Source organism: Hemitrygon akajei, chromosome 8 (assembly GCF_048418815.1).
Source record: "Hemitrygon akajei chromosome 8, sHemAka1.3, whole genome shotgun sequence".
Taxonomy (NCBI): Eukaryota; Metazoa; Chordata; class Chondrichthyes; order Myliobatiformes; family Dasyatidae; genus Hemitrygon; species Hemitrygon akajei.
The window spans coordinates 42,253,036-42,271,617 of record NC_133131.1 but is presented as its reverse complement, the minus strand read 5'-3'; the positions used below and the strand labels follow the sequence as shown (position 1 = coordinate 42,271,617).

The 18,582-nt window shown below is 39.4% G+C and overlaps 1 protein-coding gene across 1 annotated transcript in view; it reads right to left on the bottom strand.

The window, feature by feature from the left end:
* Positions 1–5,199: 5,199 nt before the first annotated feature.
* Positions 5,200–18,582, bottom strand: part of LOC140731824 (E3 ubiquitin-protein ligase TRIM50-like) — a 33,185-nt gene continuing 19,802 nt past the window's right edge. Inside the window, exons 5-8 of the mRNA XM_073053684.1 lie at positions 15,354–15,584; positions 13,265–13,287; positions 9,591–9,715; positions 5,200–6,372 (exon numbers count right to left, since the gene is read on the bottom strand). Coding sequence (XP_072909785.1) covers positions 5,825–6,372; positions 9,591–9,715; positions 13,265–13,287; positions 15,354–15,584 — 927 coding nt within the window. The 3' untranslated portion in view covers positions 5,200–5,824. The remainder of the gene's footprint in view (positions 6,373–9,590; positions 9,716–13,264; positions 13,288–15,353; positions 15,585–18,582) is intronic.

Sequence of the window (18,582 nt, the reverse complement as noted above, 5' to 3'; positions counted from 1 at the left end):
TCTCAACAGTCCCATCAGCTGTCTTCAGATTCTTCTCTCTCATGTACACTAAGGGCAATTACAATGGCCAAGAAGCCTACCAACCATTACATCATAGGGATGTGGAAGGTGTTGGATCTCTGTTTATCTTCTGATCCTTAGGGTTCTGGGAGTCAAGAATGGGGAGCACTCTTAATCCTTAACGATAGTTTATCTTAAAATACAAACAAACATACAAATACTAAGCAAATACTTAGTGGATGATAGTGCTGAAGATGAGGTAGGTGGCTTACAAACAGAGGCAATGTGTAGTCAGGAGATGCTGTTGATAGGGCAAAATTGCAGTCAATGGGATGAGTTGCAACGTAAAAGGTAGACAAAATTGAAAAGGGTGAAAACAGGCCTGAAGGTGTTGTATTTGAATGCATACAGTATACGGAATAAGGTAGATCAACTTGGAGCACATTTGCAGATTAGCATGTATGATGTTGTAGGCATCACTAAATCATGCTGAAGGAAGATTATAGCTGGGAACTTAAAGTACAATGGTACACATTGTATCAAAAGGTCAAGAAGGAAGGCAGAGGGGGTGGCTTTATTCTGATAAAAAATGAAATCAAATAATTAGAAAGAGGTGACAAAAGGTCAGAAGGTGTTGAATCTTTGTGGATAGAGCTAAGGAACTGCAAGGGTAAAAAGACCCTGATGGGAATTGTACACAGACCCCCAAACAGCAGTAAGGATGAGGTATACAAATTATAATGAGAGATAGAAAATTAATGCCAAAAGAGAAATGTTACCATAGTCATGGGGGATTTCAGTATGCAGGTAGATTAGGAAAATCAAGATGGTGCTGGATTCCAGGAGGGGGAATTTCTGGAGCACCTATAAGATGCCATTTAGAGCAGTTTGTGGTTGAGCCCAGGAAGGGCTGCACTGGGTGTCATGCAATGAACTGGAATTGACTAGAGAGCTTAACCTCTAAGAACCCTTAGTGGAAAGTGATGATAATATGATTGAATTCACCCTGAAATTTGAGAAGCAGAAGCTAAAGTAATATGTATCAGTATTACAGTGGAGTAAATGGAATTATAGAGGCATGAGAAAGGAGTTGCCAGAATTGTTTGGAAAAGAACACTGGCAGGAATGATGGCAGAGCAGCAGTGGTTGGAATTTCTGGAAGTATTTTGGAAGGCTCAGGATATTTACATCCCTAAGAGGAAGAAGTATTTTAAAGGAAAGATGGCACAACTGTGGCTGACAAGAGAAGTCAAAGCCAACATAAAAGCCAAAGAGAGGGCATATAATAGAGCAAAAATTAGTGGGAAGGTAGAGGATTGGGAAGTTTTTAAAAACCAACAGAAAGCAACTAAAAAAGTAATTAAGAAGGTAAAGATGGAATACAGAAGTATGCTAGCCAATAATATTAAAGAACATACCAAAAGTTTCTTCAGATACATAAAGTGCAAAAGAGAGGTGAGAGTGGATATTGACTGTTGGAAAACGATGCTGGAGAGGTAATAAATAGGGACAACAAAATGGCAGATGGACTGAATAAGTCTTTTGCACCAGTCTTCAAATCTGTTGGAATTTTTTGAAGAAATAACAAGCAGTATAGACAAAGGAAAATCAGTTGATGTTGTGTACTTGGAATTTCACCAGGCCTTTGACAAGGTGCTACCTATGAGGCTGCTTAACAAGCTGCGAGCCCATGTATTACAGGAAAGATTCTAACATGGATAAAGTAATGGCTGTTGGCAAGAGGCAAAGAGTGGGAACAAAGGGAGCCTTTTCAGACTGGCTGCTGGTGACTAATGGTGTTCCAAAGAGGTCTGTGTTGGAGTTTTACTTTCTATGTTGATGATTTGGATAATGGAATTCATGGCTTTGTTGCAAAGTTTGCAGATGATATGAAGATAGGTGGAGAGGCAGGTAGTTTTGAGGAAGTAGAGAAGCTACAGAAGGACTTAGACAGATTAGGAGAATGGGTAAAGTAATGGCAGTGTTGGGAAGTGTATGGTCATGCACTTTGATAGAAGAAATGAAAGGGTTGACTATTTTCTAAATGGAGAGAAAATACAAAAAACTGAGGCACAAAGGGACTTGGGAGTTCTTGTGCAGGATTCCCTAAATGTTAATTTGCAGGTTGAATCTGAGGTGAGGAAGAATGCAATGTTAGCATTCATTTAAATAAGACTAGAATATAAAAGCAAAGATATAATGTTGAAACTTTGTAAAGCACTGGTGAGGGCTCACCTGGAGAATTGCGAGCAGTTTTGGGCCCCTTATCTTTGAAAGGATGTGTTGAAACTGGAGCAGATTCAAAATGATTCCAGGATTGAATGGCTTGTTACATGAGGAGTGTTTGATGGCTCAGTAAAATTCAGAAAAATGAGAGGTGACCCCATTGAAACCTATTGAATTGTGACAGGCCTTAAGAGAATGGATTTGGAGAGGTTGTTTCCTATGGTGGAATAGTCTAGGACCAGAGTTCGGAGCCTCAGAATAGAGGGGCATCCTTTCAGAATGGAGATGAGAAGGAATTTCTTTAGCCAGAGCATGGTAAATCTCTGGAATTCCTTTCCACAGGCAGCTGTGGATGCCAAATCATTATGTACATTTAAGGCACAGGTTGAAAGACTCTTGATTGGTCAGGGCATGAAGGGATACAGGGAAAAGGCAGGAAATTGGGGCTGAGAGGGAAATTGGATCATGCATGATGACTTGATGACAGAGCAGACTCAATGGTCAAATGGAATAATTCTGCTCCTATATCTATGGTCTCATGTGTGGCCCATATAAAACAATGATATTGCTAATACTCTGATCTGAACTTAGGCAGATGACTACTTTAACTTAAGGCTAAACAAGTAGTGTTTAAAAATATATTCAGGTTCCAGTGTTGTATCTTAAGATTTTTATACCTTGCCTTCTTTAATTGTTTTTATAACCATATAACAATTACAGCACGGAAACAGGCCATCTCAGCCCTTCTTGTCTGTGCCGAACGCTTACTCTCACCTAGTTCCACTGACCTGCACTCAGCCAATAACCCTCCATTCCTTTCCTGTCCATATACCTATCCAATTTTTTTTTTAATGACAAAATCAAACCTGCCTCTACCACTTGTACTGGAAGCTCATTCCACACAGCTACCAGTCTCTGAGTAAAGAAATTCCCCCTCGTGTTACCCCTAAACTTTTGCACCTTAACTCTCAACTCATGTCCTCTTGTTTGAATCTCCCCTACTCTCAATGGAAAAAGCCTATCCATGTCAACTCTATCTACCCCCCTCATAATTTTAAATACCTCTATCAAGTCCCCCTCAACCTTCTACACTCTAAAGAATAAAGACCTATCTTGTTCAACCTTTCTCTGTAACTTAGGTGCTGAAACCCAGGTAACATTCTAGTAAATTTCCTCTGTACTCTCTCTATTTTGTTGACATCTTTCCTATAATTCAGTGACCAAAACTGTACACAATACTCCAAATTTGGCCTCACCAATGCCTTGTACAATTTTAACATTACATCCCAACTCCTATACTCAAAGCTCTGATTTATAAAGGCCAGCATTGCAAAAGCTTTCTTCACCACCCTATCCATATGAGATTCCACCTTCAGGGAACTATGCACCATTATTCCTAGATGTTTTTGCTGTAATTAAAATAGTAATAGGTATTCCTTCAAAATCCCTAAAGGCATCAATCTATTAAGATTCACGTGTGGATCTTGTGAAGACTTCAAACTCAGTATAGTGAAATGATATCTGTACTCAAACGTGACTGGGCAGTTTGTGCTCTGACCTGTTTCAAACAAAAAAAAACAACTTTCGCCAGAAGAAAATAGTATCAATTATTTTATTTAAAAACTAGTAAAGATACAGTCTGCTTTATCCAGTATGAGGATTTATGGATCTAATGTTACAAACTGGAAAGAAAGGACTTGATTCCACAAACTCTTAATTATTATATTTTACAAAAGGAACTTAAGACATTTCAAAAACTATGAACAATAATATTTTACAATCAGAGGTTGCAAAACTTTCTAATGTTCTGTGGTGACAGGAAATACCAGCAATGAGTTAGCATTTAGTCATGTATGTGTATTCAAGCCTAAATGAAGTCAGTAGATTTAAGGTCCAATGACTGATTAAGAAGGTGCACAGGAATCAAGCAAATTGCATTTGTTTCTATTACATTGAACTATTCTTTTAAAAATCAGCATGGTTAATTTTTTTTAGAGCATTCAAAAGTTCTCCAGTGTATCATCAGCTGTAAAAACCTATCAACACATAGAATAATTTGAAGACTCACTTTAATTTCTCAGAGATGTAAATGTACTTTTGATTTAAAAATTACCCAGATTCCTGGAACATAGTCTTAAGAAATGATGCAGAAATCAACTGCATGTCACATCCCAACTACAGACTACCACTCAGGTGAAAAGAAAATATCTACTGTTTGTCTTGTTCCCAACATGCAGTAACAGATTGATGACTATCAGTGATTTAAAAACAGACGAATGGCTGACCAACCCCACAGTTGACTTCCTCTGATTCAAGTTCTCATATCATCATCATGATAAAGCCATCAGTGGAAAGATTTTAATGTTTTGGGGTTTCTCTGAATCGGGAATTCTAATGGATCAGCTGCCACTACAACAGTGGCCTAAAACCATCTTAGTGTGGGAAAATCTGCCGCATTCATTTCACCTAAGCAAGGCACTCATGATTATGAAAGTGCATCTTAAGATGCTTGCCATAATGGAGATCCTATGGGCTCTGTCATGCACAATGGGTCTTTAGGTTTATAAAGAAGGTCAGCCAAGAGTATAAAGGCATTGGTATAGTTCATCAGAAGCTGAGCAGAAACACCTCCCAGAGACATTATGGTGGTGGAAACAAGCAGTCTTTGTGTTAATGTAAATACATGCTTCTGCTCACCACGAGGTCAGATATGATACCAAGGTTGTAAAAGATGGTTCAGCCTTAGACTTTAATAGAGCAAGGGATTAAATTAATTGCTAAGAAACGGAATTTTGATGGGACAGTTCAGTGGGTTTGATCTCTCCAAAAACTATCCAGAGGGCATTTTGGATATTAGACAAGTAGTCTAGTGACTACTAGTGACAAGTTGTTATTTCACATTTGGAAGCGGACACTGCGGTTTTGGATGTTATAGATTACAGAGTAATTCAGCACAGGAGTAGGCCCTTCAGCCCAGGAGTAGGCCCTTCAGCCCATCACATCCATGCTGACCACTGCACCCACCTACATTCATCTTTATCCATATCAGATTATCCCTTGACCTTTTTGCATCTAGGGAATAAAAAGCAATCGCTATCGAGTCTTATAACTGAAATGCTCCAAAGGTGAATCTCATCTGCACTCTCTCCAGCATCTTTGCATCCTACCTGTATTGTGCTGACCAGAACTGAAGATAATAATCCAGGTTTGGCCATTAAATGTGTTAACATGCACTTGTCAGGGTTTGATTCCACGACAGGGGCTTATGTAGATGTGAAACAAGAAGAGACTAAGTATAGGCCCTTTGGATGCACCAGAAATGACCGTGAGGATGTGGGAAGAGAAACCATTACTGATGACTGATGACTACCAGAAATCCATTTTACAGCTAAACTTCACAAACATATTTCTTGCTAACTCAGAAGATCTGAGACTAAATTCAAAAGAAAGCTATCATGAACTTAATGCTGTCTCTCATACAATAAGCCATGTTATAAAATTAGGCAGCATCAGTTATAACATTACCGCAGTTGCCATGAGATTAGAATGGTGGTGGTTCATATTTGATTGATGCACCTTTCTCTATGTGGTAATAAATTCAAACACGGCAGAGTGTGATAGGTGCTGTGTCATTACTTCTGTCAACGCAGCAAAGGTCAAAAATTGGATAAATCTTTCCTTGAAAGACTGTATCAAATACATAGATCAAACTCAGCTCATCCGGATTGTCCACATTATAGAATGAAAGTCGCCCTCCCTCATAATCAAGAAACACGCCGACCTTCCGAGGCCTCACTAAGATTGAAAGCTGGATTTTGGGGTTCTGGTAAGCCTCATAAATCTTTCCTTCCTTCACTCCAATCATCCAGACACCATTCTCTGGAGTCTTGTTCAACTTCCCTTTGCGCCCTGTGGTACCTTTGATAACGCCAAGGCGCCATCTCATCTTGTCATTGACAATCACTTCCCAGTAGTGCTTGCCTGAGGAAAAACCTTTGTTGGCAAGAATGCAGGTGTTGTAGTCGAATCGTTCCTGCACCAACGACAAACGCTTGAGGTATGTTCCACATTCTACCCTGGTACTACCATTGGTTATGATCAACAGCGGGTGCGCGGTGCTAGAATCTAATTTTAGTTCCTCTGGTTCTGAAAGAGACCGAACAAACAATTGCATTGAGTATTCAGGAAGCTGAAGGGAGGAAAGCTTACTGTATGAGTCACTAGAAAGATCCCAGTTTTGATCGATTTAAGAGCCGAGCCAAATTGGAAAGGTCAAGTACTGGCCTTATCAAGGCGGTGGAACCCAAGTTCGTGGGTGAGGGACGACCTGAGGTTTGGATGATTTAAGCCCTGGGCCAGATTGAAATGGTCAAGGTGTCAGTGCTGCTCTGTGGGATTCATTTGTCTCTGTGCTGTACTGAGGTTGCGGCCTGCAACTAGTGGAATTCAGGATCGGCTGCAGTGGTGCCGTGGCATTGTGAACTTCAGTTCTGAATACTGGGTGCTTGCTTTTATTCAGCAGCCCAGGCAGCATCTATGGAAAAGATTCAACGGTCAATATTCCAGGACTTCAGCAGTCTCGGCCCGAAACGTCGACTGTTTACTCTTTTCCATAGATGCTGCCTGGCCTGCAGAGCTCCTTCAGCATTTTGTGTCTGTTGCTTTGTCTACGTGGGTTTCTTCTGGATGCTCCTGTTTCTTAGCACAGTCCAAAGACTTACCAGTTAGTAGGTTAATTGGTTGTGGTAAATTGCCTGGTGATTAGGCTAGCGTTGCTGGGCGGCGCGACTCATTGGGCCGGAAAGACACGTTCTGCACTGTAACTCTAAACAAAATGGAGCCCAACAGCTGAACAAGCCTGAGGTAATGATGAGGAGTCCAGAAAGAAAGGGACAATGGATGCTTTTACAGCATCTGCAGCTATTCTCTTGATTGTGATTGATTTTATTGTTTGCATATTTTGTTTTTTTCTCTCTCTGCACACTGAGTGTTTGGATGGTCTTCTTTTGTTTTTAATGGGTTCTATTGGGGTTCATTGTTTCATGGCTGTCTGTAAGGAGATGAATCTCAAGGTTGTGTAAAGTATACATACTTTGATAATAAAATGTATTGCTGAACTTTGGACAATAAATTCTGAGTAAAAGTTCTAAAGGGTTACTTTAATGACATACTTTTCCACCTATTGGGGCTGTTGCAAACCACAGCACTGAGGTGCTACAACAAGCCGATTTTGTCTTTCTCTTTGGTTCATTTTGGGGATATGGCTGATGTTAGCAGGGCTATTATTTTCCTTCCTATTGTTACATGAGAAAGTACTGTTAGTCCCAGCAGAATGAAGAGACAGCAACATACATCTCAGTTTAAGTGCTGTGTGACTTAGAGGGGAACTTACCAAGTGGTTGATGTACCCATACACTGAATATCTGGGGTTTGGGGTCATGAAAGAAACCTTGCTGAGGAGTTGCAATGCCCCCTGTACACCTTACACACTTCAGGCACAGTATGCTAAAGTTATATGTAAAGATGGAGTTCTGATCAAATCAATAGCTTTGGCTTGGATGATGTAGAGCAGGGGTCGGCACCCTTTTTGCCTCTGTGGGCCGGACCGCGTATTAATGAGCGGACGACGGGCCAGATAAATGCCATAAAAACTTGAAATATGGGAATTATCCATTTAAATACATCGAGTTACGTTTTGCCTCAAATTAATGAAAAACGCATGCTAGAAAATCATTTGTGCTTAACCAAGGATGTCAATTAGTAATCAAAGAACTCAGTTTAGTTGCAATTTATTTCAATCAAGGCATCTTTTGAATCTATTAAAAGGACACAAAGAATCTTTAAACATAAAATGTATGACATGATGCATTGAACGGTGGTAAATTAAGTATAATAAAAAAGAAAATGTTAATCAGTTTCTGTGCGATTCCGTTTGTCCTTGCAGCAATGCGATGATGCCTTTTTTCTGTCGCACCAGCAATCAGTTGTGATGCCACTTAGCTTCACACATTAAATTTCATTTCTGACATAATTTTCAACAAAGCTTCAAAAATGTCTGCTCCAGTAACCGTGTCCTTCTTAGGAATTAATTGAATAAACTCTTAAAAAGTTTGAAAAGTTGAGGTCACTCCTCGCACAAACACTGCAAGTTGAGCAGCGTCTCTCAGGTCTGTGCTCTCATCAAGCGCAATTGAAAAAAAACTGCAACTCGTTGCAGACATCCCTTAAACAACTTTTAACATCTGCTGACATTTCTTCAACTCACCGTGTGATCGTTCTTGCTGACAGGCTGGTAGATGCAAATAAAGATTTCTTTTCAGGACAAACAATATCCACCACTGCCAGTAAACATTCTTTGACAAACTCTCTATCTGTAAAAGGCTTCATCTTTTCTGCAATAGGTTTTGAGACTTTGTAGCTGGCATGGGTATTTCCTTCATTTTCACTGCTTTTCCTGGCAAAAAAAATGACGTTTGTTTTCCAAAACTAGCCTTCATTTACTCAACTTCATCTTTCCTTGCTTGCCCAGTAAACTTGTTAAAATTTCCACTATGGCGGGTCTTGTAATGTCGCCTGATATTTGCCACCTTCTTCACAGCAACATTTTCTGGGCAAATGAGACAAGCTAGTTTCCCAGCTTGCTCGATGAAGAAGAAATCTAGTGTCCAAGTGTCTTGGAAATTTCGGCACTCAGTGTCTACCTTCCTGCGTTTTGCATTCATTGCCATTGGAATTTTTTTCTTCTATTTGATTTCAAAACGCGAGTTATTCAACAAGTATCATAGCACATGTAAATATCTGGATATTTAGCGTGGATTTCTTGTTAAAACACAGTGACACTGTTTCTGTTTACAAATTTGAACGATCCCATCTGAAAACCTGCGTGTGCACGGAGAGTATCTAATACATATTAATAAGGTAGTCTGCCTTCCCGTCGTTCGTATATACCACTGTTTGGTCTGGAACAAAACGGAACCTGGGGCCAGTGTAACAAGACGCCATGCATGTCCATCAGTGTTGTCTCGTGAAACACTCAGAATAAGGAAAAATCGCTCGCGGGCCATAGGCTACCCCTGATTTAGAGGTTCTTGGATGCAGGAAGAAACAGTTAATACTCAGGTTAATGTGTTCAGCCATAGAAAAATAAATTCTGACTCAGTACCCCTTACATACACAAAGTGCACCCTTGTGCAAGGTAGACCAACAGAAGTCTTTCACTAGTACTCCTGGACAGACTGGTGTCAATGCCTCCAGCAATACTAATTCAGTTCATGATATAAGCTGGGAATAAACTTTAATCTAAATTCATTTTACATAAACCTTACTTGCCAACATCATTTTTCATCGGGATCCAATATACTCACCTGGTAAAATCCGCTTCTGTAGTCTTTTCCAAACTGTCAGTTTGATGTCATCATGCCTAAAGCCGGGCTTAAAGGAGATGGTACTGAAGGTTTTGTCTGACTCTGGGTGTGGTGATTGTTGGCATCTAGAAAGAGAGTAAATATATAAAATGCCCAAACCATGGAAACCACAGTCACTAAACTGACCAGAGCTAATTGAAGCAGTGTATCTACTGTCAGTGGACTTTGATGCCTCTATGATTAAAGGGGAAATATTTTCTGGCTTGCAACCCTAAACAGAATAGAGGGATCTTCCCAGCTTTCTGAAAATCTCTCCTTTTCTTCTCTTTCCTTCCAAAATGCTTCTGGAATTACTCAGTTGTAGTAGTGGGCTTGAAGCTTATATAAATCAAAATTTGCTGTGACATTGTGAAATGAAGTGGCATTATTCATAAGAACACAATATAAAATTTCTTATTTTAGACTGTGTTCTATATATTTCAACCTTTCACTCCTTAAATATTTTATCTAAAAGATTTTTAGAGTTCCACTGGTCTTCATATTTGTTGAGTCACAGGTAGGACTATCCAGCTGATCAAGATCAACCACTTACTATTTAATTGCTGTCTGTTTATCTCTGGATGTTGTGAAGATGTTCACACTTTCTACGCGGAGCAGAGCCTGATGGGTCAAATGGCCTAATTCTGTCCCTATATTTTATGATATACAAAAATGTGAAACAACTTGTATACAATTTTTTGAGGAGGTTTAGGCTCTATTATTTAAACTTATATATGGATTCCTGAGCTATCAAACTAGCAAACTTGTCAATAAAGTGACAAGTGTATTTGGGTGGTCTTTGCACAATTCACAATGGGCATGCTCAAAACAAGAAAAAACTCCAATTCCTCACTTAGCTGAATATATTTACAGTGAAAATGGGGGAAAAATACACTATTGGGGAACTGAAGATGAGGTAATGGATGAAACGCATATTTTTGGAGAAACTTGTGCTGTTGCATCAGCACCCTAAGTGTTGTTTTACTTAACATTGAAAAGGCAGAGCTATTTGATTCTGATAGCCAGTCCTGATGAAGGGTCTCCATCTGAAACGTCATCTGTACTCTTTGCCATAGATACTACCTGGCCTGCTGAGTTCCTTCAGCATTTTGTATGTATTGCTTGGTAGAATCTCAGATGGAGACGAGAGGGCATACAGGAGCGAGATGTACCACTAGTTGGTTGGTTTCACAGCAACAACCTTGCACTCAACAACAGTAAGACCAAAGAGCTGTTTGTGGATTTCAGAAAGGGCAAAACAAGGGAACGTGAACCAATCCTCATAGAGGGATCTGAAGTGGAGAGAGTGAGCAATTTCAAGTTCCTGGTGTCAAGATTTCTGAGGATCTAACCTGGCCCCAACACATCAATGCAGCTATAAAGAAGGCAAGACAGTGGCTATATTTTATTATGAATTTGGGGAGATTTGGTTTGTCATCTAAAACACTCAAACTTCTACAGAGCATTCTGACGGGCTGCATCACTGTCTAGTATTGAGGTGGTGGGGGCGGCTACTGTACAGAATTAAAAGGAGCTACAGAAAGTTGTAAAATTAGTCAGCACTATTTTGAGTGCTAGCCATAATATCCAAGACATCTTCAAGGAGCGATCCCTCAATAAGGCAGCATCCATTATTAAGCACCCCTATCAACCAGGACATGCCCTCTTCTCATTGTTACCATCAGGAAGGAAGTACAGAAACCTGAAGGCACACACTCGGTGATTCAGGAACAGCTTCTTCCCCTCTGTCAAGCAATTCCTAAATGGACATCAAACCTCACTTTTTAAAAAAATATTATTTCTGTTTTTGCACTACTTTTAATTTAACTATTTAATATATATACACTTACTGTAATTGATTTACTTTTCTTCCTATATTTATCATGTATTGCTGCCACTAAGTTAACAGATTTCATAACATATGACAGTGATACTAAACCTGATACTGAACTTCACTGCCAACTCAATGTCCAAATTTACCATTGTATCTTTTCTTCTGATAATGTCAAAATGACTCAGTCATTTTGTGTGGAAGTGAAAACAATCCATGGAGTCATGAGCAATGTCACTACTCTAGGAATAGTAACTGCTATTTCCCGTGTAAATATCACAATCATCTATTTGCTAATGCAGTACAATTATTTGTGTGAAATACTATTGTCCCTGGCATAGCTGAAGTCTATTACTAACACCCACTCTGCAATGGGAACTGACATTTGTAAACACTGAGGCTGTGATAAGAATCATTTGCCGTTTGACAAATTGGAATCATACTTAATATAAAGGGACTTGTCTAATCAACGCAGAACTCAACACCAACATGCACCACCTTTTGTTTAAATGCAAATAAATTCTTCCAATCTTTAAACCTGCTTTTATGCTCTTCCCTATCTAGAGGTCACCTCTCTTAAACTGGTACCTGATCTCAGTAGTTTCCCTTATCAATATTTACTGAGCTCCATAAAGTACCCACTTCAATCTTAACTATCAAAGATGTTGATAAGTTAGTACACTGGGATGAAGCAAGTTTAACCCAGTCAAGAAAATAAGAAAGCACCATTATTGAAGGAGTTATACAGTGAAAATAAGGAAATATATTTTACTTGATGCCAGTTTCATCAATAGAATTTGAAATTCTTCAGAACTGATTACTCGGAATCAGAGCGGAAGATGAGTTTGGTGGTGGAGGACCAGGTTGCTTAAGTAGGCTCAATGAGTTAAATGGACAGTACCTAGTCCATGTATCTTTTAAAGTGAGGATTTACATATAATAAGTTTTGATAAGCAAGTGATTAATAACTTCATGATTTAAGGAATCATTACCTTCAGTAGTCAATTGTAAATCTCGATACTGCAGGTTTGATGGGCACTCCGGATAAACGTACTCAGGAGCAGCACAAAGAGGGCAATGAGGCAGGACACAAAGCAGTCCTCAAGCTTTACTAACTCTCTTGAAACATTTGGATTAGGAACACCATTTGAATCTGACACTTAACGTGATTGAAGTATCACATTAGTATTCTAGTCACCCACTCAGAATGGGCAGAGATGGGTGAGTGATGAATTTAAATAAAGGACTTTCTTGCCCCAGTGATCTCCTTGACCCTACCCCACCTCCCTGCACAGTTTCCTCTTCAACCTAAATACTCCTTTTCCTCCCAGTTTTCCAGTTAGTGAAATTGTTGGTTCTACAGGGCCAAAGAGCTGCTGGTGCCCCAACTTCCAGACTTGTTCTCCAGCCATCTCACTACAAAGTTAGCTCCTTTGATAGCGCCCTTAAACCAGTGCAGTACCATGGCTCCTTCATCCGTCGTTCCGTAGGCGTCGTTACAAACAACTCCCATTCTGCCCTTACCCAATAGCCACACTTTCTTCCAGCGATCACTGTTGAATAGAAGGACGAATCTTTACTCATTTTTATTTTTGCAGGTCCTGAAATCTGATCACTCTGGGTTAGGTATCACTCCTGATCTGTAAATTTTAGTGCTTCCTCAGTTTCAGACTCCTGCTTCTGAACTTTTCAGGAGATTTAACAGGCTGGAGGAAATCTATACATGCCCACTGCAGGAGAGCATTATTGACCTTGTTCCATCAGCACTGAATAAAGCAACAGAGAAATTGGAAATTGTACTTACCTTGAGGCGATCAAATTGTACTCCTGCAGAATGTTGAGAAAATAAAATAAGATGAAAAGATTTTAAGAAATAAATTAGAAAGAGTAACATTAACCATTAACTTCAAATGATAGTTGATTTTATCACATTTCCACATTCCCTGTACTTACTCCCATAAAATCTAAGAAAGCAGATGAGTGATCTGCTATCACTGATTGTCAGTGTTGTTGATCAGCCAGGGGTAGCTGATCCGACAGGTTCCAGCTGACCCCTATCTTACACAACTACTTGATACCATTTTTCAGGGGTAGAGGTCCTGGGCTTAACTCCAGGTTCCCTATAGTAAAGCTACTTCTGTATAAGATTAAATATGTTCCATCTTTCTACAGTTGGATGTCAATTCTTCGATGTTCAGAGCCTGTCTTGTCATGTTACATAGATGAAAACTTATCTAAGCACACAGCTCTTAAGAAGATAGACAGAGATTGATTCTTGTCAATCCTGAACTAATAGGTCATTTTTATGAATTTTATAAGCACTCTTGCTTAGAGGCAAAAATCCCTGAGGTGTAAGTGCTAACACATATTACATTTGGCTAAGTCTGCTAAGATCACATCAACTGTGCGGTGACCCTTGACCCTCCAATATCCTGTGATGTCTTCTTTCTCCTTGATTCATCAGTACTATATATGTTGCAGTTATTTGACAAATGGCATGATTTGTTGGTTATTGATTACCATGCTCTTATATTGCCTTTCATTTTATTAAGGTGCAATCAATATTTCAGGGCTATAATAATAACCCAGATTGTCTTCTGTTCCAATAAAGCTGATGCTATTGTGGAATTGACAAACTGACAAAAGTGCACTCTAAAATTATAATCTGCATAATGTTGAACTCTTCATCAAATTTCTGAGTTGCTGGAATCTTTGCTGAATCATCAAAATTAAATTCATTTCATAAAATATGGCTCTTCAGCAGTCAGAAAGCAGACCGTGAGCCCACCAAGATCAGCAATAACAGGTACTTCAATTTAATAAGATATTTGTTGTTCATTACAAATGGTGAGCACGAATTTTGAAAAATGTAAGAAATAGCAAAACCACAATAATGATTAACAGTCAGAAAGTGAATTAGAATTGATAAATTATCTAGCTGCATCCCCAATACATTATAGTTTCTACATTTAATACCTTTCCATTTCCTTAAAAGATTAGCTTTAATTTTTTACATGTATATTGAAATATCAAAAGGTACAGTGAAATGCATCATTTGCATCAATGACCAACACACTTTGATTATTTGCTGGGGGCAATCTGCAACTGTTACCATGCTTGCAGAGCCCAGAACTGACTAACCCTCATGTGTAAGTTCCTTTCCGCGCCTTCTTTGGCGCATTGGGGGCAACCTTGTTTCTTTAGCGTTTGTCTGTTTTTACAAGGCTGAGTTGCTAGCTCGACGCTCAACCCAGCACGGATGGAAAACGTGCATAAGGAGCCGGCCGGATTCGAACTTGGGACCTTTTGTTCCAAGGTCCAGGTACGGATACCACGACACCACTACCACTACCCTAACCCGTATGTCTTTCGAATGAGGGAGGAAACTTTAGCACCTGGAGGAAACCCATGCAGTCACGGAGAGAAGGTACCAACTCCTTACCGACAGCGGTAGAAATTGAACACCAATTGCTGATCACTGGTGCTGAAATAGCATTACACTAACCACAATGTTACCATCTAGACGTATATTAACATTCTTTCCTATTTCTTCTGATGATTATCCTTATGATTCAATCTGGGGCAGCACGGTAGCGTAGTGGATAACGCAATACTTTACAGTGCCAGAGCCCTGGGTTCAATTCCTGCAGCTGCCTGTAAGGAGTTTGTACGTTTCCTCTCCGTGACTGCGTGGGTTACCTCCAGGTGCTCCAGTTTCCTCCCACATTCCAAAGATGTACCAGTTAGTAGGTTAATTGATAATTGTAAATTGTCCCGTGATTAGGCTAGGGTTAAATTGGGCAGCAGGGCTCAAAGGGCCTATTTTGCGCTGTATCTCAATAAATAAATGAATTATAAATCAAGCTTGAAAGGAGAAAGGTTATTCTACTTACCCTTATGAAATCTAAGTGATTTTCATTGCCCAGTTTTTTCAATGAAACCTCAACTTCCTTCAGCTGCTTTAGTATTTTGGACATCTCTTCCAATTGTTCATCAATTGTCTCAACAGCTGTGGTGCACTTTAGCTGAATGGACTGAATGAAGCTGGCCTCTTCCTCATCAACAAAACTTCTGAGTTCCTGGAACTCTTTCTGAATCACCAACTTGCAGACATCAGATTCATTCTAGTGGAACACACGCAAAATGAGGGATAAAGCTCTCTTGAGGAAAAATTGAATAAGTCCTTCAGAGAGAGCACAGAGCAAGAAGATTAGCAAGCAGAGCAGCAGGCTTAAAGGGAATAGACTGAGCAACAATTAATAAATTATGGTTTCCCTGAAAGGAATGCTCCCCTCTGACAGCGTGGAAAGCTGGTAAAGTAGGTGATGCAAGTTACATTAGTTTTGTCAAAAGAAGTTGCATTTTCCATGTGAATAATCAATCTGGATAGAGTCAATGAGCACAATACACATTCGTTAGAGCATGGAAACAAATTGACTGTTTCTCTGGGCTGTCCCCAAAACAAAGACCTTGTCCTGTCCTGCAGAAAGTGACTGGAGTTCACCTGCTGTGAAATTTTGCATGTGTGAACAACATCATCATCACCAAAAGTTGACTGTAAAATATAATACAGATTTTGCAAATGCATTATTAATAGCGAAAATGTTAAATCTACTAGTGGAATCTCACGTCCTCCAAAGTGAGTGACAAAACTGGTTAATAGCAAAATTGCTCCCTGGTGGGAAGAACTCATAGGGGTTTTGAAATGGGGGGAAAAAAATCAGTTATTCATATTTTCCATCTCCACGACTTCAGCCATGAGATTCCATACTGCAGCGGAGAGTCAGTCTTCTATGACCCATTGTAGCATTTACAATATGGACCTACAAACTCAGATGATTCTAGAAAACTCTCCCAATATTTTACATGTTCTATTAATGGAAGAACATCTTTAAATAGTATTAGATTAAATAGTATTAAACAGATTAAGTATTTGTTTTGTTATTCTGCATTATTACATTTATATGTGTAGTTATGGTAGATTTATCATGAATAGTATTGTCATGGATTTGGCAGCGCAGTAGATTCGGCAATTGCGCTCATGAATATGCATGTGTCAGCTAATTGTTTCATTGTGATAATATTTAACTCCATTCATTCCGTCGTAGTATTTGTCAAGACTTGGACACAGCAATGCTTTGCTGCCTGCTTGCATTTGGCCTTGTCTGAGAAATTGGACTGTCAAGTCAACTGACTCTGAACACTAGTGGTATTCATTTTATTCTTAGTTGATCTTTTCAGCCGCAGTGTAGGCTTTGTTTTCCTTTTGAGAGTTTTAGTTAACGGCCCTGTTTGGCCCAACGTTTATTGTTTTCTTTTCCCTTTAACACTGTTCACATTAACTCTGTGAACTATCGACTTGCTTCAGTGTCCCTTACTCCGCACCGGGGACAGATCCGCAAGGGTGACAGGTATGGTCTTAAATGTTTTGGTCTTAAATGTTTCTTTTTTTTTTGGAAAGAATGTAAAAACAAAAGCAAATTATGCAACACCCAAGTAAGTTGGTGAATGATGTGGTGCACATCTTCCCTTCGCAGAATACACAATGCTACAGTGATCACAGAAAGACTGCATCTACCTATGGAGACTCTTACATCTAATGAAGATAAATACTGCCATATAGCACAGAAAGAGTCCCAATTGTCCATGCCTATCTACACCAATCCCATTTCTCAGCATTCAACTCATTGTCTATGGCATGTAATTTTAAATGCACATCCAAATACTCTGTAAATGTTGTGATAGTTCTTGCCTCCATCAATGTCTCAGGTAGTATGTTCCAGATTTCATTTGCCATCTGGGTGAAGAAAATCTCCCTCAAGTGCCCTCTAAATCTCTTCCCCTTACATTGAACTTATACCCTGAGATCATATACACCCCTGTTAAGGGAAAACTTTCTCAATACAGTGAATTCCAGTTAATCAGGCTATCGAATAATCAGGGCAGCCACTTATTTGGGACAACTCTTAAAGAGAAGAGAAACCTATTGAGGAAATAGCCAGGATACCTTTCATTATTTGGGACACTATGCCACTTAATTGGGGCAGGGGACTGTTGCCGAAGTTTCTAATTGGCATCTGTCACATGCACTTGTGTGGCCATTAAACACTACACCATGCTTAGAACGAACAGTTTTTAAATAATGTCAGTTGGTTCAAAGGTTCATTTATTATCAAATTCTTCTTCTCTGGGTAGCCATGAAACCAAGAAAGAAAAGAAAGGCAGCACGATCATCAGCCCCCAAATCCTCCCTTCCCCACTCAAAAAAATGAACAAAAACGGAACAGGCACATCAACCCCCAAGTTACGTGCACTGGTGTTCAAAAGGCAGTAATTTTTGTCACTGAGTATTGGCAAGAAGTAAGCATTAAGACAATTCTAAACTGTTTTGCTTACTTTGATTTCAAGCATTCAGGCTTGGAGATGCCAGAAATGGCCAGTAGTAAAGATGAAACGATTCTTCCAACAAGTTGGAACTATGAAGGATTTGAAGATATCGACAATCATCTTGAATATTACAATGAAAATGAAGATTTGGAGGATGCAATTGTATGAAGAGTCCACTTTCTGCACTAGGTGTCTGCACTGATTGTGTTTATTTACAGTCAATCAAAAGAACATGGCAGGTAGAGTCAATGAATTCCTGTGTCAATAACTATTAAGAACTACAGTTTTATAGTTCTTAATAGTATTGTTAGTGTTCTAATTTGTTCTATATTTCATTTAAATGTGTAACTTATTACTCAGTTAAATAGAACCATAGAACATTACAGCACAGAAACAGGCCTTTTGGCCCTTCTTGGCTGTGCCGAACCATTTTTCTGCCTAGTCCCACTGACCTGCACCTGAACCATATCCCTCCATACACCTGTCATCCATGTACCTGTCCAAGTTTTTCTTAAATGTTAAAAGTGAGCCCAAATTTACCACTTCATCTGGCAGCTCATTCCAAACTCCCACCACTCTCTGTGTGAAGAAGTCCCTCCCAATGTTCCCTTTAAACTTTTCCCCCTTCACCCTTAACCCATGTCCTCTGGGTTTTTTCTCCCCTAGCCTCAGTGGAAAAAGCCTGCTTGCATTCACTCTATCTATACCCATCATAATTTTATACCTCTATCAAAT